The sequence below is a fragment of the Osmerus eperlanus genome, chromosome 27 (genome assembly GCF_963692335.1).
Source record: "Osmerus eperlanus chromosome 27, fOsmEpe2.1, whole genome shotgun sequence".
Classification (NCBI taxonomy): domain Eukaryota; kingdom Metazoa; phylum Chordata; class Actinopteri; order Osmeriformes; family Osmeridae; genus Osmerus; species Osmerus eperlanus.
This window is the reverse complement of record NC_085044.1, coordinates 3,896,401-3,921,590: the sequence shown is the minus strand read 5'-3', so window position 1 is coordinate 3,921,590 and position 25,190 is coordinate 3,896,401. Positions and strand designations below refer to the sequence as shown.

General features: G+C 50.6%; 3 protein-coding genes across 10 annotated transcripts in view; all 3 read left to right on the top strand.

The window, feature by feature from the left end:
- The first annotated feature begins 597 nt into the window (after positions 1-597).
- Positions 598-6,451, top strand: fhdc2 (FH2 domain containing 2). Its single transcript, XM_062453518.1, has 12 exons — positions 598-749; positions 1,283-1,723; positions 1,876-1,937; positions 2,099-2,201; positions 2,377-2,462; positions 2,576-2,676; positions 2,849-2,919; positions 3,006-3,113; positions 3,231-3,301; positions 3,724-3,841; positions 4,219-4,383; positions 4,477-6,451. The coding sequence occupies exons 2-12, from the start codon at positions 1,328-1,330 to the stop codon at positions 5,935-5,937; spliced, it is 2,742 nt and encodes a 913-aa protein (XP_062309502.1). The 5' UTR covers positions 598-749; positions 1,283-1,327; the 3' UTR covers positions 5,938-6,451.
- Positions 6,452-6,598: 147 nt separating this feature from the next.
- Positions 6,599-10,098, top strand: LOC134013783 (rho-related GTP-binding protein RhoG-like). Its single transcript, XM_062453498.1, has 2 exons — positions 6,599-6,739; positions 7,398-10,098. Exon 2 carries the CDS (start codon positions 7,430-7,432, stop codon positions 8,003-8,005), a length of 576 nt encoding a protein of 191 aa, XP_062309482.1. The 5' UTR covers positions 6,599-6,739; positions 7,398-7,429; the 3' UTR covers positions 8,006-10,098.
- A 641-nt stretch (positions 10,099-10,739) lies between these two features.
- Positions 10,740-25,190, top strand: part of taf1 (TAF1 RNA polymerase II, TATA box binding protein (TBP)-associated factor) — a 17,410-nt gene continuing 2,959 nt past the window's right edge. For 2 of the 8 annotated variants that reach the window (XM_062453262.1, XM_062453260.1), the window contains exons 1-36: positions 10,740-11,103; positions 11,319-11,439; positions 11,609-11,732; positions 11,834-11,950; positions 12,197-12,319; positions 12,636-12,877; positions 12,986-13,201; positions 13,371-13,610; positions 13,709-13,913; positions 14,034-14,471; positions 14,614-14,741; positions 14,871-14,978; positions 15,271-15,444; positions 15,726-15,899; positions 16,152-16,256; positions 16,400-16,600; positions 16,707-16,848; positions 17,116-17,175; positions 17,423-17,553; positions 17,669-17,749; positions 17,875-18,024; positions 18,650-18,769; positions 18,868-19,043; positions 19,151-19,383; positions 19,660-19,867; positions 20,178-20,349; positions 20,650-20,861; positions 21,125-21,233; positions 21,403-21,501; positions 21,806-21,983; positions 22,145-22,212; positions 23,244-23,366; positions 23,559-23,651; positions 23,941-24,025; positions 24,147-24,214; positions 24,324-24,440. In XM_062453262.1, the coding sequence (XP_062309246.1) occupies positions 11,326-11,439; positions 11,609-11,732; positions 11,834-11,950; positions 12,197-12,319; positions 12,636-12,877; positions 12,986-13,201; positions 13,371-13,610; positions 13,709-13,913; positions 14,034-14,471; positions 14,614-14,741; positions 14,871-14,978; positions 15,271-15,444; positions 15,726-15,899; positions 16,152-16,256; positions 16,400-16,600; positions 16,707-16,848; positions 17,116-17,175; positions 17,423-17,553; positions 17,669-17,749; positions 17,875-18,024; positions 18,650-18,769; positions 18,868-19,043; positions 19,151-19,383; positions 19,660-19,867; positions 20,178-20,349; positions 20,650-20,861; positions 21,125-21,233; positions 21,403-21,501; positions 21,806-21,983; positions 22,145-22,212; positions 23,244-23,366; positions 23,559-23,651; positions 23,941-24,025; positions 24,147-24,214; positions 24,324-24,440 (5,334 nt within the window). In that variant the 5' untranslated portion in view covers positions 10,740-11,103; positions 11,319-11,325. Of the gene's footprint in view, positions 11,104-11,318; positions 11,440-11,608; positions 11,733-11,833; positions 11,951-12,196; positions 12,320-12,635; positions 12,878-12,985; positions 13,202-13,370; positions 13,611-13,708; positions 13,914-14,033; positions 14,472-14,613; positions 14,742-14,870; positions 14,979-15,270; positions 15,445-15,725; positions 15,900-16,151; positions 16,257-16,399; positions 16,601-16,706; positions 16,849-17,115; positions 17,176-17,422; positions 17,554-17,668; positions 17,750-17,874; positions 18,025-18,649; positions 18,770-18,867; positions 19,044-19,150; positions 19,384-19,659; positions 19,868-20,177; positions 20,350-20,649; positions 20,862-21,124; positions 21,234-21,402; positions 21,502-21,805; positions 21,984-22,144; positions 22,213-23,243; positions 23,367-23,558; positions 23,652-23,940; positions 24,026-24,146; positions 24,215-24,323; positions 24,441-25,153 lie in introns of all 8 variants that reach the window. The other 6 variants (XM_062453261.1, XM_062453258.1, XM_062453263.1 and 3 more) reach the window with 6 other exon arrangements.

The window sequence follows — 25,190 nt, the reverse complement described above, 5'->3', positions numbered from 1 at the left end:
AGACCGGTGAAATCTAACTGTTGAGTTGTAATATCACTAAAGTCCATGGCTGATGGGAAAAGTGTTCTCTATCATATCTATAGTTAGGCTTCTTCTGTGCCAGCCTCTTATCTGAAAATACTGTTCTCCTGGGATACATGTTAGCTGATGATGACTAGGATGCTGTCTATAGGCTATTCTCAGTGACTTCACTGAGCCTACTTGTATTCAGTGCTTAACTGAAGGCAGATCCAATACTGCCTATGCATTTGTTTTTAGAGGTTTCATTTACTTAAAATGGAACAACACACACTTATTAGCAAAGTCTGTAATACAAACCAGTATATTTGTTTATGAGTAGGCATAGGTTTGAATCTGATAAACGTCTTGTGTTCAGGCAATTTCTTGCTCAACCAAGTGTTGCTCAATCGATGGTTCAGAATTGCTTTGACATTTTGAGCGGATCAAGGTAATCAAGATGTTGATGGTATTTGTTTCCCAGAGAAAAAGATAAGATTTGTGTAGCCTACCGTTCTGCCTCCCAATTCCAGTGGCTAGGAGGAGTCGTTTACATCAGTGCAGGCACTCTCGGTCACTTAGGCTGATAGAAGTTATAAATATTTAGAAAGCTTTGCAGGAGTATATCGACAAACTTGCAAGTAGACTAAATCAATGTAGAATTACTTAACGATAAAGAGTGCAATGCATGGGATAACATTACCTTCAGAACATTTTAATGTCGTCGTTGGAGGTATTACGGATTCCCAAATGTAAGTTTAAGTTATAGAACTACCAATTATTAATTTGCGCGATCTAAATAGCTTCAGAGAGAACACTTTGATGTTTAGACCAGCAATTATTAAAGCGTCAATACTTTTATTTTTACTTTGAGATGTGAATGATAAAAACTGAAATTATGGTTCGCTTTTTGCGTCAGGCTGCTGGAAATCGAGAATTGTTGCCTGTTTATTAGATGGTCTTTCTTCGGCATACTAATTACTTTACCTGTGATCATCTATTAACGCTGTGGACTTGGTTAAACGTTAAGTATGCACGTTATCGTCGGTTAAGGTATCGTGACTGTAGAAAGTACATACACCTTTTAACTTTATAACATAAATTCAACATTGACCTGTAGCCCCACACACTGTGTGGGCAAACATATTGAGAGCACTGAAGCGTGTGATATATTAGGATCGCAGCTTTTGGTACTGTTGTCTGCTGCTGATACTAAAGTTATAATTGCAAACTTTTTAGTGGATTCTCTATCGGACTGCTCAACTCGTTTCATGCTGTGCCCTAGCCTTTCAATGACACTCCTGCAACCTTGGATGTGAAGCGATATCCCATGGATCCATCCTTTGAGCTGTCCTCTCACTTGACGCCCATGGCCTCGACACCACCTCCCCCATCTGTGTCTCCAACCCCACCCCCACCCAGGTCACCCTCTCCTCCACCACCCACATCCCCCCCGCCCCCACCTCCTCCCCTTCCCTCAAGCCCTCCGACCCGTCATGGTGCCCTGCAGCTGCGGAACTTGAACTGGGACCTCATCCCTAAAGAGAAGGTGGAGGGGCGGCTTAGTGTTTGGACCAGTCCGGACGAGTTTCCCATCGACCTGAGCTCTCTGAACGAGCTGTTCGGGCAGACGAGGTCTCGCACCCATAAGAGAGAGTCAGACGCATGCCACGGTCTCCGATCACTTGGTTCCCCACCACGAGCCAAACAGGCCAGTCTCTTTATTGTTTCAATAGTCGGTAACATACCGATCGATTGTGATTTTCATGAAACATTATGAGGTTTAATACATGTCTTACTAAATGAACAGTAAAAGAGTAATTGAGATGTACACTGATTGTTTTGGTTCTGACTGCTGTTCGTTGTGGTCATGTGTAGGTATCAATTCTTGATGGAAAGCGCAGCATGAATGTAGGTATCTTCCTCCGGCAGTTCAAGAGGTGAGAAAGGTTGGGCCGTCCTCAATCAAGCTGGTAAACAATACCAGTAGTGTCCTCATTTCACAGTGATAACAATATCACAGTAAAAGTAGCTTAGATTCCTGTGTGTTCGTCTATGATTTACTGAATGTCCATTGTCTGATGTTGTCTCCTGTTAACAGTGCAGTCAAGGAGATTGTGGAGGATATTAAGCAGGGTTCCAGTCAACGCTACGGAAGTGAGAAGCTCAGTGAACTGTGCAAACTGCTGCCTGATTCAGAGGAGGTACTGTAGAATTCCCTCTTCGGAATATCAAAGCCTAGCTGGGTGTATTCGTCCAAAACACTGAGGCCTACCTAAACGCATCTGTCAAAACATCAAGACCTATCCAGTTGCATCTGTTCCGATATCACGGCCTTCCCTCCCGATCTCTTCCTCAACCTCTGCACATGCTCCGTAGGAGAGGCGCCTGAGAAGCTACGGAGGGGATCCAAGTCAGCTGGGGGAGGCAGACCTCTTCATGCTGCTGTTAGTGGAGTTGCCGAGGTGTGAATCTCCCGTTGCTCTTCCTGCTAAACCTCTTTCATTCAGTACCTCGGTAGTTCAATACCCCATATTCCTCCTTTTTCATCATCTGTCTTCGCTTGTCGTTTCTTTAGTTATCGCTTGCATCTGGATGCCATGATTCTACAGCAGGAGTTTGACCCCACCTTAACTGCACTGTGTGAATCAGCACGTTGCTTGGTAACTGCAGCCACAGGTAAGGAGGGAAGCGGAGTTATGCTACTGGCACTCAAATTAAATGCAACAAGAACCGATTCGCGTCAGCTCTACGCTTGACAAAAGCACTGTGAACAGCTCAACCACAGGTGATGTGACGGGCCTTCATAACATCGGCCTGGACAACCGCCCTACTTCTCTGTCTTTTACAGAGCTTCTGAGGTGTCCAGAGTTGCATTCCATCATCCGGCTGGTACTGAGGGCAGGGAACCACATGAATTCCGTGAGTAGAACGCTTGGACCAACTGCCCATTAGTGTGATTTGAATTCTTCAGGATCTGATTCTCCCTATCAAACTTTAATTAACAGGGCGGGTACGCAGGAAATGCTGCTGGGTTCCGCATCGCCTCGCTGCTGAAACTAGCTGACACCAAAGCCAACAAACCAGGAATGAACCTGCTCCATTTTGTAGCCATGGTAAAAGGAAATACATAAAATAAACAGTTAACAATGAAGGTGAAAAACTTGCTTCTATATACTTCTGCAGTAAACGGCAACTTTATACAGGATGTGTTGTGTCTGTCGTCCCCTCAGGAAGCTACGAGGAAAGACCCCGCCTTGCTCTCCTTTCCCCTGAAGCTGAGACATGTTGGGCCTGCCTCCAGGTCAGTGCAACAGCACAATAAGCTGCCACCGCACCAGCTCCAATGCAGGACACCGAGCATGACTCAGTTTGTCCAAAAGATTCACATGAAATGTGTGAGGGGAATAAAAACCATGGTTCTGTTATTCTGTTTGACAGATCAGAGTATTACAATGATGTGACGATGGACTCAGATGTGACTTAACTGTAAATTTAAACTAATGGGTGTCGTTTCTCGGCCTTTGTGTATTTTTTGGTTACGCAACTTTGTAATGTCTTCACACTGTGCCGTCCAATAGCTTTGTCCTTCTGAATTGTCTAGCTGCCCTGTCTTGTCTGTTGGTCTCTTTCTTGTTGTCATGTTAGTCCTGTCTATGTAACTGACTTTTCTTTATTGTACTTATGAGCAAATTCACTTATTTTCTCCTCCTTTCCCACCCTAAGACTGTCTGTGGATGGAGTGCAGGAAGAACTGTCTCAGCTGAAGAGTCGAGTAACAGCTCTACGGTCAAGGACTGAAACAGAACATGATCTCCTGCTGCAGACGAAACCTTTCTTCCTGGTTAGAGCTTCCAGAATAGTTTATATTACATTACATTTACATTTTGTCATTTAGCAGACGCTCTTATCCAGAGCGACTTACAGTAAGTACAGGGACATTCCCCGAGGCAAGTAGGGTGAAGTGTCTTGCCCAAGGACACAACGTCATTTTGACACGGCCGAGAATCGAACCAGCAACCTTCTGATTACTAGCCCGATGCTCTAACCACTCAGCCACCTGACTCCCTTATATTCCAAAACAAGGCTCCCACGTCTTCAGTTCATACCGACTAACTGTCGTGTTTTTAGGACGTCCTGTGGATGTGTGATTTCTATTTTGTTATGCAACTGATCTGACAGTGAGGCATCGGGGGTTCAAATGTTGTCCTGTGTCCTCAGAGGGCGAGTGGGAGGCTGGAGGAGGCCGAGGTGGAGGCTGAGGCCTTACTGAAGGCCCAGCAATCCCTTGTTGACTTCTTCTGCGAGGATGACGTCACATTCAAGCTCGAGGAGGCCTGTAACATCTTCCATTCCTTCAATGTTCGCTTTCAGAAATCTGTCGAGGTTTGTATAAAAATTCAAAGTAGTCAAATGGTTGTTAGCATTAGCATCATGTGGCCGATTTAAGTAGATCACTCCTCTGGTTGTAATTCTCAGGAGAATGCTAAAAGGAAGATACTGGAAGAGAAGAGGGCATCGAGGAATGGAGCAGAGAGAGAGAAGGACGGAACTGTGAGGTGGCGTTCCATCGTCACCTGCTCCGTCCTGGGGGCTGGACTCGGGGGTAGTCACGGAGACGACCTGGAGAGCTCACTGGAGCGCAGTCTCGTCCATATTTGGAGCCGTGGCAACATGAGGAGCCCGGAAGGCAGGCCACGTGCCGTCAGCCCTTTACAAAGCCTGCAGCAGACAAACATGAATGAAAAATTGGAGGCCTCACCCCGTGCCTGCTCACCACAGACAAAACCTCAGTTGTCCCCCGAGCCCACAGACTCTGTCCTGGCAAGGGCTGCCCAGACGCCTCCTCCTGGAGACGATGTACAGCCGTCCCTGGAGAGTCGACCCAAGTCGACCCAGCTAGTCTCAAACTCACAGACACAGCAAGAAACAGCTTCCTCCAAACCTTCAGAAGGACCATCTCTGGAATGGGAGGGTCTGTATCCACTCTTGGGAGACACAGTCGTTTGTCATACGCTTGTAAGTGGCCTACGTTCCTACAAAAACCTGGCGCCGACCCTGCCCACTCCAGGAGTGCGGAAAGGGACTAGGACGGGGGGTATGGGCGATGCTGACACCTCCAATGACGACCCTTCTTCTGGCTCTTCTGTTACTGCTTGTGCTAGCCCATCTTCCATCCCCAGACTCCAAACCACATCAGAGACAGCTTTGCCCTGCCGCCTTCCTGTGAAAGTCAATGTGCGATCCCCTGCACTTTCAACAATCAGAAAGGGGACTGACTTTACTGAGCAGACAAAAAAAAGGAATCCAATTCACCACATGTTCAAAAAAGTCAGACTAGAAAAGGAAAAGGTGAAAGTCAAAGATAATGAGAAAGTAAAAACGGAAAAGGGGAAAAAACAGGCGAAGGAGGAGGAGAAAGAAAGTGAAAAAGGAATAGGCAGCGAGAGGGAAAGTGAAAGAGAAGCTGAAAGGGAGACCAAAACAAAAGAAGAGAAAGAAAGAAAGAGAGAGAAGACAAAGAGAGAGAGAAAGCACACAAAGGAGAAAACGAATGAAGAATCGAAAGAAAGGGACCAACTGAATCCCTCGAATGACAGGGAGATGGACAAGGAGCTCAAACTGAATCCCTCGAATGGCAGGGAGATGGACAAGGAGCTCCAAGTGAATCCCTCTAATGGCAGGGAAATGGACAAGGAGCTCCAAGTGAAGCCCGAGACGAGATCCACTCTGCGTGTCTCCAAACAGCTGAACCTCCACCCCGGCTCCTCGGTTCACTCTCTCCCCAACATCGCTCTCCAGAACTCCACCACGGCCAGAGTCTTACGGTGTGTTGTCATTGCCGCTGCAGCTGTGAGAAGAGACAGGAACAGCAGGTCTATGATTCCAAGGATCTCAGGGTCAAAGAGGCCTGCGTCTCAGTGCCCCAGTCATCTGTAGAAGACAAACACCACCTTGTATATGCAGACTTTTATTAGGTGTTTCTCAGAGGAATGACCAGATACGTAGTACATCTCACCTGTGAGAAAGACAAAAGACTCACAGACCTTGCTGTTAGGTCTTAGTATCGATGGAAAGTATAGCACCCTTCAGAAATACCTGATTAAAATAGCAAAAAATGTTGAAATTCATTAATGTAGCCTAATTTATTTAAATTATTCATCAAATTCAATGGATCAATTCTTGTGGAATTGTGATAAAATAACACTTGTGCACAGAGAAAAGAAAGAAAATGTTTGTTAATATGGAGGTTATAGTATGTGATGGAGAGAGGATTGTAAGCTGTTTTGAGAAAAGATTTTCAAATATGTTTGTACTTCTGTGTGAGGAAGAGAGTATAAGGATTGGAGCAGGTCGGTGTAGGTTTGAATTGTTCACTTTAGTGCATGGCCTTCTGTTTAAATATATGTAGATTTTGTCATAACTGTCATTTTGGACGAAAAAAATAAAATAATTAACGTTTTTGATACACATTTTGAGTCTTATTTTGGGAAATCGTGATAATGTTGTGTGTTCATGTTTCAATTTAACTGTGAAACCCACACTCTTGAAGTTACAACCGAGTATAGTGCAGCCACTACATGTACCATAATACAATGCTTCAGAAAAAAATCCCGGATGACAAACTTCTAAAACAACGAAACAGGGCGCGAGACAACAAGAAGGCGGTGGAGTGATTTATGAAATTTACCTGTTGAGACCTCAATTAATGGGACATTGAGATTAACTAACAAACTTCACTGTAAGTTGTGCTCGTATTATGGTCTTATTTCAGATGGGTTTAATTTGACTGGAGGATAAATGTTACTGTTTAGCTTTTAGCTTAGCTGTTAGCTTGTAGCCATAAGTTCACTCTGCTACGGAAACTCAAGCGCGTGCTAAGTTAGCTTGTACGGGCTAACTAGCAAGCATTCACTGGTTAGTTTATTTGGTTAATGTTTATAGTTATCTAGCTATTGTTTTGCAGTCGTGTCGTGCAAAACACATTCCCTGTATGTGTTTATTTACTACTGCATTATGTGCTTAACTGTACGTTTTGTAACATTTGCTTTCTAGCCAAGTCGGCGAGTTTAGCCTGATTTGAATGCTAACTAAATAGTACAGTACAGAATTAGCGCTCATAGCTTGAATGTTGGTCGACTTGCCGAAGTTGAAGCGAGTCCATGAATTACCGTTTAGTTTACAATTTAAGATCTGTACTGATTGTATGTAAACTTTCTTGTCGCTTACTAGTATTATGTTGAAGAGAGCACTGGACCATCAAGAGTGATTATACAGTAATAGAGTATGGGTAGTGTAACTAATACTTAAACATCTTGTGACGATACTTGACTCGGTCACAACATTAGGAGCATGACGCCGTCTTCTCTTGACTCTTCCTTTCCGACCCCTTCACGCAGGCACCTTCGTCGCCCTAGTGGATGTGGGCACCATGCAGACCATAAAATGTGTGGTGGTGGGCGATGGTGCCGTGGGTAAGACCTGTCTGCTCATCTCCTACACGACCAACGCTTTCCCGGAGGAGTACATCCCCACCGTGTTCGACAACTACAGTGCCCAGATCAGCGTCGACGGCCGGGCCATCAGCCTCAACCTGTGGGACACGGCGGGGCAGGAAGAGTACGACCGGCTCCGCACCCTCTCCTACCCGCAGACCAACGTCTTCATCATCTGCTTCTCCATCGGCAGCCCCTCCTCCCACGCCAACGTCCGACACAAGTGGCACCCCGAGGTGTCCCACCACTGCCCAGGAGTTCCTGTTCTGCTGGTGGGCACCAAGAAGGACCTCCGAGGGGACGCGGAGGCCGTGAAGAAGCTGAAGGAGCACGGTCTGGCTCCCACCACCATACAGCAGGGCAACGCTTTAGCCAAGCAGATCGGGGCTGTCAAATACCTAGAGTGCTCGGCTCTGATGCAGGAAGGCGTCAGGGAGGTGTTTGCGGATGCTGTGCGCGCCGTGCTTAACCCCGTCGCTAAGAAAACGCCCAAAAGGTGTGTTCTGTTATAACCATGTGCCTAAGACTGTGGGGAGACTGGAGGAAGAGACTGAAATGATTGGCTCTGCCAGTTTGGTTCCAGTAGGCCTTCCACATTCAAACCCTTGCCATTGTAAGCTTTGCCAGGCTTCTTTATTACGCAAATAGATTATAATTTTTCTTTCCGTTTTTAAGAGGTCCTCACCACTAGCCGTGGTTTTTTTTCATTGATTCCACCGACCTGCCTATGGATTTTTATGTCACTGAAATCGAAACACCAAAGTGAAGATGGCAGGGAGATTTCAGAACGTGTCTTGTCTTTGTAGCCACCTGAAGTGCCCCTACCAGCGCTGTGATCAACACCACATATTTCTCACTCTTCCCATGTCAGGCCAGTCTTTTAATGACATTTCCTTTCAGCCCTGTCCTCTATGTCATGACAAGGCATTCGTAAATCATTTATTGTGTGCCTTAAATAGCCAATATGTAAAAAAAAAAACTCTCTGTGCCACTGATTGCAAAACCTTTGCTCTTATTGGATGAAGGAATGCACGAATGCATGTGCTTCAACCATGTCAAGTCTCAGGACACGCAATACTGCACCGCACCGAGACCAAAAAAGAGTGTCTAGCAGTGTCAACCTAAATACAGACACACTTTGATTAGATCGGTCTGTTTTCCAGAGCTTGTGTGGTTGCTCCCCCTCCTCCTCGACTGCACTCCGTAAACTATGAGCTTGGAATGCGCACAATGCTTTATTGTCAAAACAACGTGCTGATTGTCTCAGTGGGTACAGATTTGGTTGTCCATGTCTGCTAAGTAAACAAAAGTCACAAAGATTTAATCTAGCCGTATCATCAGAGGAACGGAACAATCGGGAAGGAATCGTTCATCAAGCGATTTGCAAGAGATTGTTTACTACCCCTAGGTTGTCCATTCCATTGGTGACCTGCTAATGAGTAATAGGCTAACTTTTGTCACAAGACAGGTTTAAACCACAAGTTAAATACATTCCATGTCCAGTTGCAACTTATTTACATGTTGAATTTTGCCACTCTAGGATTCCATATTCCTGTACACTTTCTTAACAGTTTGTGCTCTTACATGGAGGTACTATGACAAAGGTACCACATTTAGCTGCAATGCTACACATGTGTGGCTAACTCTGTTAACTTATCATTGTCTTTTCATATGATTGATTGTGAACCATTTCAACTGTAAATTGAATACAGAACGGATGCGAGGGTGCTTTTATCCAGATGGTTATTTCCGATTTAAAACGGGTCTGCCTCGTGCCTTTTGTGATGTGATATCTGTACCTACAGAGATAGAAAACCTTTATTTCCGAAGGACCACAAGGCTTGCTGATACTCATCACATTTCAATTCAAGCTAAATACATATTTAAAGTCTTGTCCTGTTGACTAAATTTGATTTAAGTTGCCCTGTGCTTTAATCACCAAGACACATTGCACCTACCAGTGCCAAGGACATTAACATTTTTTGTTCAGTGCTTGACTTGGTTATATATTTTTGATCTAATCTTTTATTTTCACAGTAAGAAAGCCAATTTACATTATATTTTACTATTTTTACTGTGTGTGTAGTAACAGTTTACCTACTTTATTAACCTTGATAACAAGCTTTTTACCCTCTATTCTATGTTCATTATATAAGCTTTGTAATCAAAGACCTTGTAAAAGAAGGCAACCAATATTATGGCAATTTGTCATTTGCGTCACAGGTTAATAAAACTATGTACACAAAATAAATATTTGACCCCTTGCCAAATACATTGAGTAAAGGAAACGGTAAACTTGGCTAATGTACTGGCCAATTTTGAATTGGTCAGATGAACTATTCTGCTCATGTGGTTGTTTGGACCTCTGGAACAGGCACAACCGAGGGACTATCATCAGGTTTAAACTTTAAACCCATTGCCTTCTCCAGCCCTTTACCTCCGAAGGGATAACGTGGCCTTGAAGTGCCTGTCAGCAATGTGCATGGAATGCATTGTGGAATTTGTAAGTTGATACGAATTTTTAACTGCGACATAAATCACATTTGTATTACGTGATATTGTAAAGGATATCAGTCATGCCAAATAAATTCATGGGTTAACACTTTGGCTGTTTTTCATCTTTTTTTGTGTGCCTCTGACAGCATGTAGATGTTGTTAACAGTGTGCTTAGTAAGTGCGACAAATGGCATGGAACACGCTGCGGTGTGCTTTCGCGCTGAACACTTACATCATACCTGTAATGACACTTTTCACACAAACATCTCATTGTGGCTGTTTGCTGAGATGGTCTATTCATGTGCACGAATGACTCACCGACGTGTACTGCATAACGTGACGAGTGCAAGCCTTGTATAAGACGCAAATGTTCTCGGAAGTCTGAAAGAAACGCATTAATGCTGAGTATCTCAAGGAGGTCACCATCACGCGATTAAATACACTGCAATATCTGTCTAGACAGCATAGAAATTGTTGAGCTCTGAATACAGTATACTCAACACAAAATACAAACAAGGATTATTTGTTTCTTACATACGATACCATATAAATGTTGGAATGTTGAATATTGTTTCACATTTTATATTTGGCCTTTACCAATATTAAATGTCGACAAGTAGGCCTACTTATATATTCAAATCGAAAGAACAGGCAGCAGTTTTCATACTGTTAGTGTCCGGTAGATGGCGACCAAGTACCGTTCTCTGTCGAAAACTGAGCGCGAGGCTGGCCATCTCGTACGGAAATTTGTTGTGCGCAAGCGCCAGCATCGCCTGCTCGCTTGCTTGCGTTTCCAGATTAAAAAACAACATGAAACCGTATAGCTAGCTTGCATATCTGGGTAACGTTCATTCTAAACAAAGATATGTAGATTAGTTTACGCTTTTTTACACCTCAACACAGAGTTTCTGGTGAGAAAGAAACGATAAGGACATTGAGGGCGATAGCCAGCCGGGCTATGCTAGCCCAGCTAGTTAGCTAAGTAACTAGTGCAGCTTTGCACTAACTACTAGTTCTGCGCTGGATTGATGATAATGCATGTGTAGCTGGCTGCAGCCTGACTGATTTAAGTCCACTGATCTATCTATAAGTGACCGAAAGCCAAGTAACTGAGGTATGTTATCACAATGTACAGTAGCAGCAGTTATAGTTGTCGTTAACTAAGATAGTCTAGCCAGTAAACAATGCGGGACAACATCCTTGAGTTTGAACTAATATGGCAACATTGGTGAAGTCACATCTTTAAGTCTTTCAAAACATACATAGAGTTCAACAGTAGTTAGTGTAAGTGTCAACAGTTTGCTTAAATGTATGTTAAACGTCTCTCAGAGTCAGGATGTCGGATTCAGACAGCGATGAAGACCAAGACCGTCCCTTCTCTCTCACTGGCTTCCTCTTCGGGAATATCAACGAAGATGGGCAGTTGGAGGGTGACAGCGTGCTGGACACTGTAAGTTTGCAAGCCGAAAAAAAGTCGAGGAACATATAAAAACCAAAACGTGTTTTCGAAAGAGACACACGTAGTCCTGAAGCAGCAAACACAGGTGCAGATCTGATTACTGTTTAATGTATTGATTTGAAATGCATTTTTTTTACGGACTTCCTTGCTGTAATCGTAGGAGTGTAAGAAGCACCTGGCCGGCCTGGGCTCCCTCGGCCTGGGGACGCTCATCACAGAGATCACGGCCAGCGAAGACGACGACCCCGACGAGGACAGGGACACCGGGGGCACAGATGCCGAGGGTGAGCCTTAACGGGCCTGACAGTTAGGCCGGCACCCCCCCCCCCCCTTTGGAAGCCCCCCGAGAGCCGCGTGTGACGGCTGCCGCTCTTGTCTCCTGCAGGCTGGGTGAAGAGCACCGAAGACGCGGTGGATTACTCCGACATCAGCGAGGTGGCCGAGGACGAGACCAAGAAGTACCGTCACGCTATGGGGACCCTCCAGCCCACCAGGAGGACAGGTGACACATTCCGTCTCTGGCTCTGAATCATGTTATTTACATTTAGTCATTTAGCAGATGCTCTTATCCAGAGCGGCCAGAATCGAACCGGCAACCTTCTGATTACTAGCCCGATTCCCTAACCGCTCAGCCCCCTGACTCCTGAGCCACCTGACTGTCTCTGTATCCTGTTAATATAGCCATGGTGGCATTCGGGCTATGTCTGGGTCTGGTCTCACAGGATGCTTTTTTCCCCCACCCTGTCAGATGATGAGGATGACTACGATGCCGACTGTGAAGACATTGACGCCAAGCTGATGCCCCCTCCTCCTCCGCCCATCGTCCCCACCCATGGCAAGAAAGAGGAATCCGCCCCACAGACGACCAGTGGTGAGGACTGAATCCCAAAGTCGACACGTTCTACTCCGGATATATGTTTACCTTCAGGACTTCCGAGTCCAGTGTGTTTCGACAGAGTTGTTAAAACGTTCCCTGTTCATTCCCCAATGTATTTGAGAAACCGCAGGGAGATTTATGTTCGTACGTGAAAAATGTTCAGACCATGTTCTTTGGCATGTTGCCGCGACATCAATCATGAAAGAAACTGTCTGTGCAGGCATTAAAAACTGAGTTCTTCGGGTTTACATTGGGACGGTAAGCAGCGGAGTGTATCTGTATTTATGTGGCTGTGTGTCTCCTTCCACAGTTGGGGACGAAGGAGATGGAATCATCCTGCCCTCCATCATCGCCCCCTCCTCCCTGGGAGACAAGGTGGACTTCAGCAGCTCCTCAGACTCCGAGTCCGAGACGGACCGGCCCGGCCCGGGCTCCGGGGCCGGGGGCCCCCCGGGCTGCCTCACCCTGCCCCTGGCTGGCATCATGCAGAAGGACGCCGCCAAAGCTCTCCCTGGGGTCACGGAGCTCTTCCCGGTGTTCAGGCCCGGAAGGGTGAGGCCTTCTTTACGTTTACCGCACATGTCCCAAAAACTCCAAACGTGTTATTCTTAGTCTTTTACCCGGTTATTTACCATTTCAAATTCGCCAAAACCCGGCTAGGTTCTGCGCTTCCTCCGTCTGTTTGGCCCCGGGAAGAACATGCCGTCGGTGTGGAGGAGCGCCCGGAGGAAGCGGAGGAGGAAGCATCGAGACCCCCAGCCGGGAACGCCGCCCCCAGAGGGGGAGCCCATGGACCAGGGCTCAGAGCTGAAGTCTGGCTGGGAGTACGAATACGCCTCCGCTCCACCCCCAGAGCAGTGTCTCTCGGATGACGAGGTGAGTGCATGTGGTCTCGTGGGGAAGATACGCTCAGTATGTTATGTCCCCTAATAGGAAGCATCACCCTAACCCGGCTCCTACATTGACCATCTTTTGGTAACCACGCAGTCTTGGCAAACGTCACGTCCACTTGGAACCACATCCGTCTGATTCCTCCCCCCATTAGATCACCATGATGGCCCCTGTCGAGTCCAAGTTCTCCCAGGCCTCGGGGGACGGCGACAAGGTGGCCGAGTCGCGTCCCAAGGTGGCAGAGTGGCGCTACGGCCCGGCCCAGCTCTGGTACGACATGCTGGGGGTGCCCGAGGACGGCAGCGGCTTCCAGTACGGCTTCAGGCTGAAGGAGGAGAACGACGACGAGAAGGAGGAGGAGGAGCCTGAACCGGCGCCAGAACCTCCCGCGGAGGTATCGACTCCCGCGACTCAACCCGGCTAAGGCCAGATCCGACTTGGCTCTGAAGCGTGAAAACATACGTCCGACCTCGTTCTGTGTTTGTCTACCAGCAGATGACGGGCGAGGAGAGCCAGGAGAAAGAGACTCTGGAGAACGAGCTCTTCCTCATGGTCACCCAGCTTCAGTGGGAGGACGACATCATCTGGAACGGCGAGGACGTGAAACACAAAGGCACTAAGACCCAGCGAGCCAGCCTGGCCGGGTGGCTGCCCTCGAGCATGACGCGCAACGCCAACGCCTACAACGCACAGCAGGGTGAGTTCGGACGGGTTAGCCTAGCGTTCGCCTAGACCGCAATCCCACCCTCGCTGCCGTAGTTGGGGGATAGGCACTCAAGGCGTTGTTTCTGTGTGTGTTTGTCTGCGTCCCCGCCAGGTCTTAGCAGAAGTAACTCCCAGCTGGTGCCTCCCACCCCTCCACCCATGCCCAAACCCCCCTCGCTCTCCGGGTCCAAGCGGGACAAACACAACCATGACCACCAAGGTACCGCGAGGCCGGGCCGCCCGTCGGCTGGCGAAGGAGCCTCAGTGCCCTTTTCGTACCACAGCACTGCACCCCCGTCCTCCGGGAAACCGAAATGGAGGGACGCGGGTGTTTCGGGCCCTCTTGACCGGGCGATACGCCCTCCCCTGTGCTCCTCCACAGCCTCCCATGAGGATGACGCCCCCTGGTTCTCCATCTTCCCCATCGACAACGAGGAGCTGGTGTACGGGCGCTGGGAGGACAACATCATCTGGGACGACCAGGCCATGGACCGCTTGCTGTCCCCCCCGGTCCTCACCCTGGACCCCAACGACGAGAACATCATCTTAGGTACCCCCCAGACTGTTCAACCCCCCACTCCCAGTCGTCTTATATCACTTCTGAAGTATCGTGATAATAAAATCTCTAGCCCCGGAGCTCAAATTCTAATCTGATGAAACGTCCTCTGTTTTTTTTCTTCCCCCCGTCACAGAGATCCCAGATGAGAAGGAGGAGAGGACGTCCCACTCTCCGTCCAAGGAGAACAAGAAGGAGTCGGCCCTGAAGAAGAGTCGCATCCTGCTGGGGAAGACCGGGGTGATCAAAGACGAGCCCCAGCAGGTACAGGAGCGGCCAGAGCCCGGGTTCACGTCCACCTCCGTCAGCCAATCACAAGCGAAGGGGGGCGGGGGCTCAAGGTCTGGAACTTAACCCCCCTCCAAGAAAACGACCTTCTGTTTCTCCCGCCAGAACATGTCCCAGCCGGAGGTGAAGGACCAGTGGAACCTGTCCAACGACGAGTTCTACTACCCCAAGCAGCAGGGCCTGAGGGGAACGTTTGGGGGCAACATCATTCAGGTGAGCAGAACATCCCTGGAACCAGACTTTGACCAGCTAGGTCAAGAGATCCCAGGTTCAAATCTCACCACACTCACTCACTTTGGATATAATCAGAATCAAAAAGGGTTTTAATCGCCATGAAAGTTTACACAGACAAGGAATTTACTTTGGCAAGAGGGTGCATACATTCAACATATAGGAGTAAATCTTAAACAAGTGGTGTAAGTTTAAACAACTCTAATAGAATTGTCGACTAAATAAATAATCCCATGAAATCCCATGACATCGGTGATGTTTGCTTGTGTCTCAGCACTCCATCCCGGCCGTGGAGCTCCGGCAGCCGTTCTTCCCCACCCACATGGGCCCCATGAAGCTCCGGCAGTTCCACCGGCCCTCCCTGAAGAAGTACTCCTTCGGCACCCTGTCCCAACCGGGCCCCCACGCCTCCCAGCCTCTGCTCAAACAGATCAAGAAGAAGGCCAAGGTGAGACACGAGGCTAGCCTCGCCCCGCCTTCCCCCTCGAGCCGAGGAGGGGGCGTGGCTTGGTGGTAGAGTGGTTTGCCTGCAGATTTAAGAAAACCCACAGGTTCAAAACCCCCCCCGTCCCCCGTGTAGCGTTGAACAAAAAGGGACTACTTTATCATGATTTAAATCCTAAACACATCTGTTTTTTTCCCCTTAATATCCCTCTGTAAACGTTTGGCATTCACGTTAGGTGTGTGTTGTTGTTGTGTGAGACTTGACGATGTTTGCCGCCCCTCCAGATGCGAGAGCAGGAGCGGCAGGCGTCGGGCGGAGGGGACATGTTCTTCATGCGCACCGCCCAGGACCTGACGGGGAAAGACGGGGACCTGATCCTAGCGGAGTACAGCGAGGAATACCCCCCGCTCATCATGCAAGTCGGCATGGCAACCAAGATCAAGAACTACTACAAAAGAGTTGAGTCTCGTCTCTGGTCCCCTCCCCGCTCTCCTGCCCCCTCAGATCCAAAAGGACTAGCTAGACCCCTAACCTTTATTTAACCAAGAGAGTCCCATTGAGATAAAAAATCAATTTTTCAAGGGAGACTTGGCCAAGATATATTGATATATTCGTTGGTTGTTTCATACAGTCGACGTCAACTTTCCCCTCAGCCTTTTTTTTTCTTCTTCCTTGCGGTTTGTTTTAGTTTTGCCGTGTTTATCTTCCAGAAACCAGGGAAGGATCCTGGAGCTCCTGACTGCAAGTACGGAGAGACGGTTTACTGCCACACCTCGCCCTTCCTAGGATCCCTCCACCCTGGGCAGCTCCTACCGGTCAGTCTCCTTCTTAAACTCATGTGGTGTGGGGAGGAAAACTAGTACCTCCTATGGGCTTCTCCACGACAACTCCCCTCACAGATAATCGTCAATGTCATTTTTTTGTCGTGTTTTTTTACGTTTCGTATTTGTCCTTTCAGGCTTTCGAGAACAACCTGTTCCGCGCGCCCATCTACCTCCACAAGATGCCCGAGACGGACTTCCTGGTGCTGCGTACGCGGCAGGGCTACTTCGTCCGTGAGCTGGTGGACATCTTCGTGGTCGGCCAGGAGTGTCCTCTCTACGAGGTCCCCGGGCCCAACTCCAAACGGGCCAACACCCACATCCGAGACTTCCTACAGGTACTCCCTCGAATCCACGCGCACAACGCCTTTTCGGGGTCGTCGAGGGGGGCCCGATCACACGCCGGCTCGTCATCTGTCTCACTTCCGGCCTCTCGTTCTCCAGGTGTTCATCTATCGGTTGTTCTGGAAGAGCAAAGACCGGCCGCGGAGGATTCGAATGGAGGATATAAAGAAGGCCTTCCCCTCCCATTCCGAGAGCAGCATCCGCAAACGCCTCAAACTCTGCGCCGACTTTAAGCGGACAGGTACACGTGTAACCGGTGCTCCCCATTGGCCTACGATACTTTTTTCCCCTCCCTTTCCCTTTTTATGTTCATGCCTTGTGTTGTTTGTTCCGATAGTATCGCCGGGCGTGCCAATACACGTCACAAGAAAAACAATCTGCACCTTTGAACTGTGTCTGTCTCTGTCTCCTGTCCCTCCTGTCAGGGAAGTGTAGATCTGATAGCAAGGTGCCCTCGTGGCTTGTTTAGCAGCGAGAGCTCAGAGGTGGTGTGCCTTGCTTTTGACAGACAGACGTGCAGAAAGAAAGAGGTCAGCCTCTTATGACTGGTACGGCTTTCACTACGAAGGTAAGAAGCGGTCTCGAGGGCAAGAGCAGGAAGTACGAACCCGATCCATGTCACGCACGAGACATCACACCGACACTGACCTCCCTCGAGTGACGACAACACGTTAGCGGGTCAAGAGTAGCATCTAGGTCTTTAGGACCAGGTCCGATGTCGTTGAGAGGAGCTGTCAGGCAGGAAGGGGGGGTTAGGCCGTGAAGTTCAGGCGCCAGCGAAACGCTGCGAGAAGCTGACCCGTCTCGTCCTCCAGGGATGGACTCCAACTGGTGGGTGCTGAAGCCCGACTTCAGGCTGCCCACGGAGGAGGAGATCAGGGCCATGGTGTCCCCTGAGCAGTGCTGCGCCTACTACAGCATGCTGGTGGCCGAGCAGAGACTCAAGGTAGGACCAGAGCGTCTGCTGTTACACCGTGTCCGGTTACGTGTGGTGCAGTGTATCTGGCATAGTTTTGTTTGGTATGTCTGGTATAGCTATAACTGCTGAACTCTCTCTTCAGGATGCTGGCTACGGGGAAAAGTCTTTCTTTGCCCCCGAGGAGGAAAACGAAGAAGACTTCCAGATGAAGATTGACGACGAGGTACAAGCTTCGCTCGCGTCGCGATCGACACCACGCACCTCAGCCTCCTGCCAAGAAGCGACCATCCAAAAAATACCCAGTCAGACCCCCAAAAAAACACGAGTTTTCCCTCTGCCGCTGTCTAGGTCCGCACGGCGCCCTGGAACACGACGCGAGCCTTCATCGCCGCCATGAAGGGGAAGTGTCTGCTGGAGGTGACGGGCGTGGCCGACCCCACCGGCTGTGGGGAGGGCTTCTCCTACGTCAAAGTCCCAAACAAGCCCACTCAGCAGAAGGTAGCTCGCCCAGCGCCGACCTCCCGACAGCCAGTCCTCTGAGACTACCAGGCCGCAAACACGGCAGCACTGGTGTATTCATTCACTTGGGTGTTTTTGGTTAACGTTAAGTACGGAAATGGAAAAAGTCTAGTTTGGTTACACTAGTTTTATTGTATTTCTTTTGTGTGTGTGTGTGCATTTTATTATTTCAACACAGTGGTTCTCTCAACGCTGGTCCTCGTGGACCACCCTGTCCTGCATGTTCTAGATGTTGCCCTCTTCCAACACACCTGATTCAAATGAATGAGCTCGTTAACAAGCTCAGCAGAAGCCTGTTAACGAGCTCATTCATTAGAATAAGGTGTGTTGGAGCAGATACACACACACGTCTAAAACATGCAGGGGGTCCCCGAGGACCAGGGTTGAAGACCACAGATTCAGCTGCCGCTTTTATCCAAAGAAACGAAACAAATGGCGCATACAGGAAGTACAGCAGACAATTCAAAGATGACAAGCGTTTCACTCAGTATTTCAGTGGTCAGAGTCAAGGAGCTTGCCTGTATTGACCAGCCCCAGTGCAAAGTAATCCCAGCCCCCAGGCACGGCGAACCACAGTGACGACGTTGTGTCTTGCGCTTCCCAGGACGACCGAGAGCCGCAACCCGCCAAGAAGACGGTCACGGGCACCGACGCCGACCTGAGGCGGTTGTCGCTCAAGAACGCCAAGCAGCTGCTGCGCAAGTTCGGCGTCCCCGAGGAGGAGGTGAGGACGCGGCGCCAACACGCCTCCGCCCGCCTCCGCCGCGAGGTACGGTCGTGCGTAACGTCGCGTGTCCCGTGTGGGGTTTTTTTTCTCCCCAGATCAAGAAGCTCTCGCGGTGGGAGGTGATCGACGTGGTGAGGACCATGTCCACGGAGCAGGCGCGCTCCGGCGAGGGGCCCATGAGCAAGTTCGCCCGGGGCTCCCGCTTCTCCGTGGCCGAACACCAGGAGCGCTACAAAGAGGAGTGCCAGCGCATCTTCGACCTGCAGAACAAGTACGGCCCCTCCTCCCCCCACCCCGCCGTTCTGTGTCAGCGGTTTAGCCAACGAGGTCACAGGCAAGGTAGAGAGCTTCCTCTAAACCCCCCTCTTCTCCCCCAAGGGTGTTGGAGTCCACCGAGGTCCTGTCCACCGACACGGACAGCAGCTCGGCGGAGGACAGCGACTTTGAGGAGATGGGGAAGAACATCGAGAACATGCTGCAGAACAAGAAGACCAGCTCGCAGCTGTCCCGCGAGAGGGAGGAGCAGGAGCGCAAGGAGCTGCAGAGGATGCTGATGGGCGAGGAGAGCGACCGCGACCACAAGGGGCGCAAGGAGCGCCGCAAGGGCTTCTGTGAGTTCACGTCCGGTCGATAATGTTCTCTCTCTTTCTTTCTCACTCACTCTCACAGTCACTCTCTCACACTGACTCACTCTCTCACACTGACTCATTCTCTCACACTAACACACTCTCTCACACCGACTCACTCTCTCACACCGACTCTCACACTCACTCTCTCACACTCACTCACTCTCTCACACTCTCTCACTCTCACTCTCACACTGACTCTCACACACCCATTCTCATTTTCTCTCTCTCTCCCTCTCACATTACCACGACGACGCGCAGCCAGCGCCTTGTCCACCAGCTCCCACAAAGACGACGACACGTCGTCGGTCACCAGCCTGAACTCGTCGGCCACGGGGCGCCGCCTCAAGATCTACCGCACGTTCCGGGACGAGGACGGCAAGGAGTACGTCCGCTGCGAGACGGTGCGCAAGCCCTCCGTCATCGACGCCTACACCCGCATCCGCACCACCAAGGACGACGACTTCATGTGAGTCCCTCCCGCCATTCTCCCACGTTTGTTGTTTTGTATTTTTTTGAATATATTTTTGGCCCTGGTTTGGTTAGAGAGACGGTTAACATAGACGGGCAATGTAAGAGAGAGTGAGGGCTAGGTGCAGAAACGGCGCGGGCCGGATTCGAACCCGGAGCCACCGCGTCAGGCCCTAAGGCCATGCAGTACCCGCCCGGCGAGCCACCAGGGGCGCCCCCCCCCTCGGGTTATGTCGTTCACGTCCGCCCGCACCCCGGTTCTAAGACCCCCCCCCCTACATCTGCCCGTGTTTTTGACGCGGGCGCAGAAGGAAGTTTGCGCTGTTCGACGAGCAGCACCGGGAGGAGATGAGGAAGGAGCGCCGGCGCATCCAGGAGCAGCTCCGCCGGCTGAAGAGGAACCAGGAGAAGGACAAGTTCAAGGGCCCTCCGGAGAAGAAAGCCAAGAAGGTCAAAGAGAGGCCTGACCTCAAGGTAAAAGTAAGCTTGCCGACTTCAATACCTTACTCACTGCTCTGTCCTCTTGAATCCTCCCTCCACCGATTTGGGAATAACCCGTCCGCTGAACGTTTTGCTCGTGTGGAGTTCTAATGATTGATATTAAAATATTAAACAAATATATTCATCATGTATTTTGGTGTTACAAAGCATCTTGGGAGTGATTCGTTTCCATTTGAACGCCCCTGCATGTGCATGCAGTCCAGACGAGTGGTGACTCTGCGTTTGAATGGTTGTCCGTTGCTCCTGCTCTCCTCCCGCCCCCCCCCCCCCCCCCCCCAGCTGAAGTGCGGAGCCTGCGGCGCCATCGGACACATGCGCACCAACAAGTTCTGCCCGCTGTACTACCAGACCAACGCGCCGCCCTCCAACCCCGTTGCCATGACGGAGGAGCAGGAGGAGGAGCTGGAGAAGACGGTGATCCACAACGACAACGAGGAGCTCATCAAGGTGGAGGGCACCAAGATCGTCCTGGGCAAGCAGCTCATCGAGAGGTGAGACGGGAACCGCGCACACACACACACACACACACACACACACACACACACACACACACACATATATATACAACAGTGCCAGGCTAGCTTAGGCTCACAATCCCCCAAAAATGGTGCAGAACCACATGTCTACAGGCTGGACTTCTATAGATGTAACCCTCATTATGAATCTCCACCGATGTGTGATCGTAGCTTGTAATTGAATAACTGTCTTATGCTTGACCCTCCCCACCCCCTCCCCACCCCCTCCCCAACTCCAGTGCCGACGAGGTACGCAGGAAGTCTCTGGTGCTGAAGTTCCCCAAACAGCAACTGCCTCCCAAGAAGAAGAGGCGTGTTGGATCGGCCGTGCACTGTGACTACCTGAACGTGAGCCTCCTCTCTCTCTCTCTCTCTCTCTATATCTCTCTCTCTCTCTCTCTCTCGCGCTCCCCTCTCTCTCTCTCGCGCTCCCCTCCCCGCGCACGCCTGCACAATCCGACGGCTGTGATTGGCCGGCGTCCGGTCAGGCCCCTAACCTGTCGTCTCTCTCTTCCAGAGGCCGCACAAGTCCATCCACCGGAGACGCACCGACCCCATGGTGACCCTGTCCTCGGTCCTGGAGAGCGTCATCAACGACATGAGGGATCACCCAAATGTGAGACCTCACGCTCACCTCACACTCACCTCACACTGTTTCATGTCAGGGTCTGTCACTTACATTATTTAGATTTGTAGTTTTTCTTTTTTTACGATTGTTTTTTGTGTACAGTGTCCTTTACTTGAATGTATAATGTTATTGTGTCCATTTAATTTCTTATGCAAGTGATTAATCCAAAATACAGTTTACATTTAAATGGATCATATTGCAAGAAAACCCTTTTGAACGCCTTACAAGGCCGGACACTCAGATATTCTCCCCGCCTCTTAACCATGGTAACCACCCCCCCACCCCTCCTCAGACCTATCCCTTCCACACCCCAGTCAACGCCAAGGTGGTCAAGGACTACTACAAGATCATCACGCGCCCCATGGACCTGCAGACCCTGAGGGAGAACGTGCGCAAGCGCATGTACCCGTCCCGGGACGAGTTCCGCGAGAACGTGGAGCTCATCGTCAAGAACAGCGGGACCTACAACGGTACGAGCGTGGGAACCCAGGAGGGAGGGCGTGGCCTGGGGGAACCCAGGAGGGAGGGTGTGGCCTGGGGTCGAGATCACCAGGATGTTGCTGGTTTTATAGTAAACTGAGCATTTTTTTTGTTAGGTCTAATGTGTGTGTGTGTGTGTGTGTTTATTCAGGGGCGAAGCATCCAATCACCCAGGTGGCCCAGTCCATGCTGGACCTCTGTGATACGAAGCTGAAAGAGGTGAGGGGTGATCGCCTGTCTCCTTTTTGTTCCCATCCTCGACCCTCCACACCCTCTCTCCCATCCCCCCAACTCTCCACACCCTCTCTCCCATCCCCCCAACCTTCCACACCCTCTCTCCCATCCCCCAACCTTCCACACCCTCTCTCCCATCCCCCCAACCTTCCACACCCTCTCTCCCATCCCCCCAACCTTCCACACCCTCTCTCCCATCCCCCCAACCTTCCACACCCTCTCTCCCATCCCCCAACCTTCCACACCCTCTCTCCCATCCCCCAACCTTCCACACCCTCTCTCCCATCCCCCCAACCTTCCACACCCTCTCTCCCATCCCCCCAACTCTCCACACCCTCTCTCCCATCCCCCCAACTCTCCACATCCTCCCTCCCATCCCCCCAACTCTCCACACCCTCTCTCCCATCCCCCCAACCTTCCACACCCTCTCTCCCATCCCCCAACCCTCCACACCCTCTCTCCCATCCCCCCAACTCTCCACACCCTCTCTCCCATCCCCCCAACCTTCCACACCCTCTCTCCCATCCCCCCAACCTTCCACACCCTCTCTCCCATCCCCCAACCTTCCACACCCTCTCTCCCATCCCCCAACCTTCCACACCCTCTCTCCCATCCCCCAACCTTCCACACCCTCTCTCCCATCCCCCCAACCTTCCACACCCTCTCTCCCATCCCCCCAACTCTCCACACCCTCTCTCCCATCCCCCCAACTCTCCACACCCTCCCTCCCATCCCCCCAACTCTCCACACCCTCTCTCCCATCCCCCCAACTCTCCACACCCTCCCTCCCATCCCCCCAACTCTCCACACCCTCTCTCCCATCCCCCCAACTCTCCACACCCTCCCTCCCATCCCCCCAACTCTCCACACCCTCCCTCCCATCCACACCCTCTCTCCCATCCCCCCAACTCTCCACACCCTCCCTCCCATCCCCCCAACTCTCCACACCCTTCCCTCCCATCCTCGACTCTCCACACCCTGTCTCCCCCCTCTGACCCTGGTCTCGTTGTGAGCAGAAGGAGGACAGGCTGGTGAGGCTGGAGAAGGCCATCAACCCACTGCTGGACGATGACGACCAGGTGGCGTTCTCCTTCATCCTGGACAACATCGTCACTCAGAAGATGATGGCCGTGCCTGACGTGAGTGGAACCCCCTGCGATTCGACTGTAAACGTTAAAAAAAAGAATTTAAGTCCATTTTTCCACTTGTTTGTATGACTGTCTGCACTGAAATTCGCTCACTTAAACTAACAGTTCATTTAGACTATGACAAAAATATTGTAATGTTTATAAAAGGTCTTTTTTTGGTTTTGTTCTTGTTCCCTCCCCCAGTCATGGCCGTTCCACCATCCTGTCAACAAGAAGTTTGTCCCAGATTATTACAAAGTGATCGTCAGCCCCATGGATCTGGAGAACCTCCGCAAGGTGAGCCGGGGTTCAAACCGCCGCTCCTCAATAATCTCTCCTCCTGTGGAACCTCTCCTCTCCTCCTCCTGTGGAACTTCTCCTCTCCTCCTCCTGTGGAACCTCTCCTCCTCCTGTGGAACCTCTCCTCCTCCTGTGGAACCTCTCCTCTCCTCCTCCTGTGGAACCTCTCCTCCTCCTGTGGAACCTCTCCTCTCCTCCTCCTGTGGAACCTCTCCTCTCCTCCTCCTGTGGAACCTCTCCTCTCCTCCTCCTGTGTAACCACTCCTCATCTGTCTCCCTCCACCAGAACATCTCCAAACACAAGTACCAGAACCGGGACGTGTTCCTGTTCGACGTCACTCTCGTCCACACCAACAGTGTCAAGTACAACGGTGAGCGCTCTCGGCTTTCCTACACAGCAGCTGGGATGTCAGCTTTTCATCTGAGACAGGAGCTCATGCATCATGTCCTGACTGACAGATATGTTTGTGTGTGTTGTGTTTTTTTTTGTAGGTCCAGACAGCCCCTACACCAAAACCGCCCTGGACATCGTCAACGTGTGCAAGCAGACCCTGGCGGAGGTGCGAACACTTTCCTCGCATCACACTGTCCTTTTGTACTGTGTTGTATGTCGTCACGACGACCGTGATCGCCGAGTCACCCTGTCTGTGTCGCGGTGTGTCCCTGCAGTACGACGAACACCTCACCCAGCTGGAGAAGGACATCTCCACGGCTAAAGAGGCCGCCCTGGACGCGGCCGACCTGGACGGGCTGGACCCCCTCACCCCGGGACCCTACACACCCCAGGTAGGAACACACACACACACACACACACACACACACTGGGCCTGAGTCACTAACAAACACCACCACCCTGGGTTTCTCATCTCGGAGGCTACTTTCCGTCTTTGGGCCTCTTTCACTGCAAACACTAACCAAAGGAACGCAGGTTCAACCACATTTTCAAACTTGAAGCTACTACTAGAGAACGGGATTTAGAAGATTCTAGACCTAGCGTCCTTGACGCTAGCTGACCGTCCTGAGCCGGGGCCGTCTGGCTGGGTGAAGCAGACGGTCGATCCACCATGCTTTTGTTTCTCAGTGCAAACGCAAGGAACAGCACATTCGTTGTCTTTGCCACACCTATTTGAGTGCAAAACCCACACCAGGTGTGCGACACGCTGGTTTAGCACATGCTAGGCTAACGCTAGCCGCGACTCACTCACTCTCTCTATGCTGTGCCTTCTCTGACACAGTCTTGCTCCTCTGACACAGTCTTGTTCCTCTGTAGCATTCCTAAACACTGTAGCTTTTCTCTTCTGCCCTGTGATCTCTCTCTCTCTCTCTCGCTCTCTCGCTCTCCTCCCCCTCTCTCGCTCTCCTCCCCCTCCCACTCTCTCTCTCTCTCTCTCTCATTCTCTCTCTCATTCTCTCTCTCTCTCTCTCTCTCTCTCTCTCTGTCTCTGTCTCTGTCTCTGTCTCTGTCTGTGTCTGTGTGGGGTGTGTGTTTGCGGGGCCAGCCGTCAGATCTGTTTGACAGCGTGGGCTCAGTGGGCC

Bases quoted from the DNA above. Each gene is read 5' to 3' on its own strand.
- LOC134013783 (XM_062453498.1), top strand. From the start codon at position 7,430: ATGCAGACCATAAAATGTGTGGTGGTGGGCGATGGTGCCGTGGGTAAG.
- fhdc2 (XM_062453518.1), top strand. From the start codon at position 1,328: ATGGATCCATCCTTTGAGCTGTCCTCTCACTTGACGCCCATGGCCTCG. The intron at 2,463-2,575 runs GTGTGAATCTCC...TCGTTTCTTTAG, and splicing joins CTGTTAGTGGAGTTGCCGAG to TTATCGCTTGCATCTGGATG. The intron at 3,302-3,723 runs GTCAGTGCAACA...TCCCACCCTAAG, and splicing joins CATGTTGGGCCTGCCTCCAG to ACTGTCTGTGGATGGAGTGC.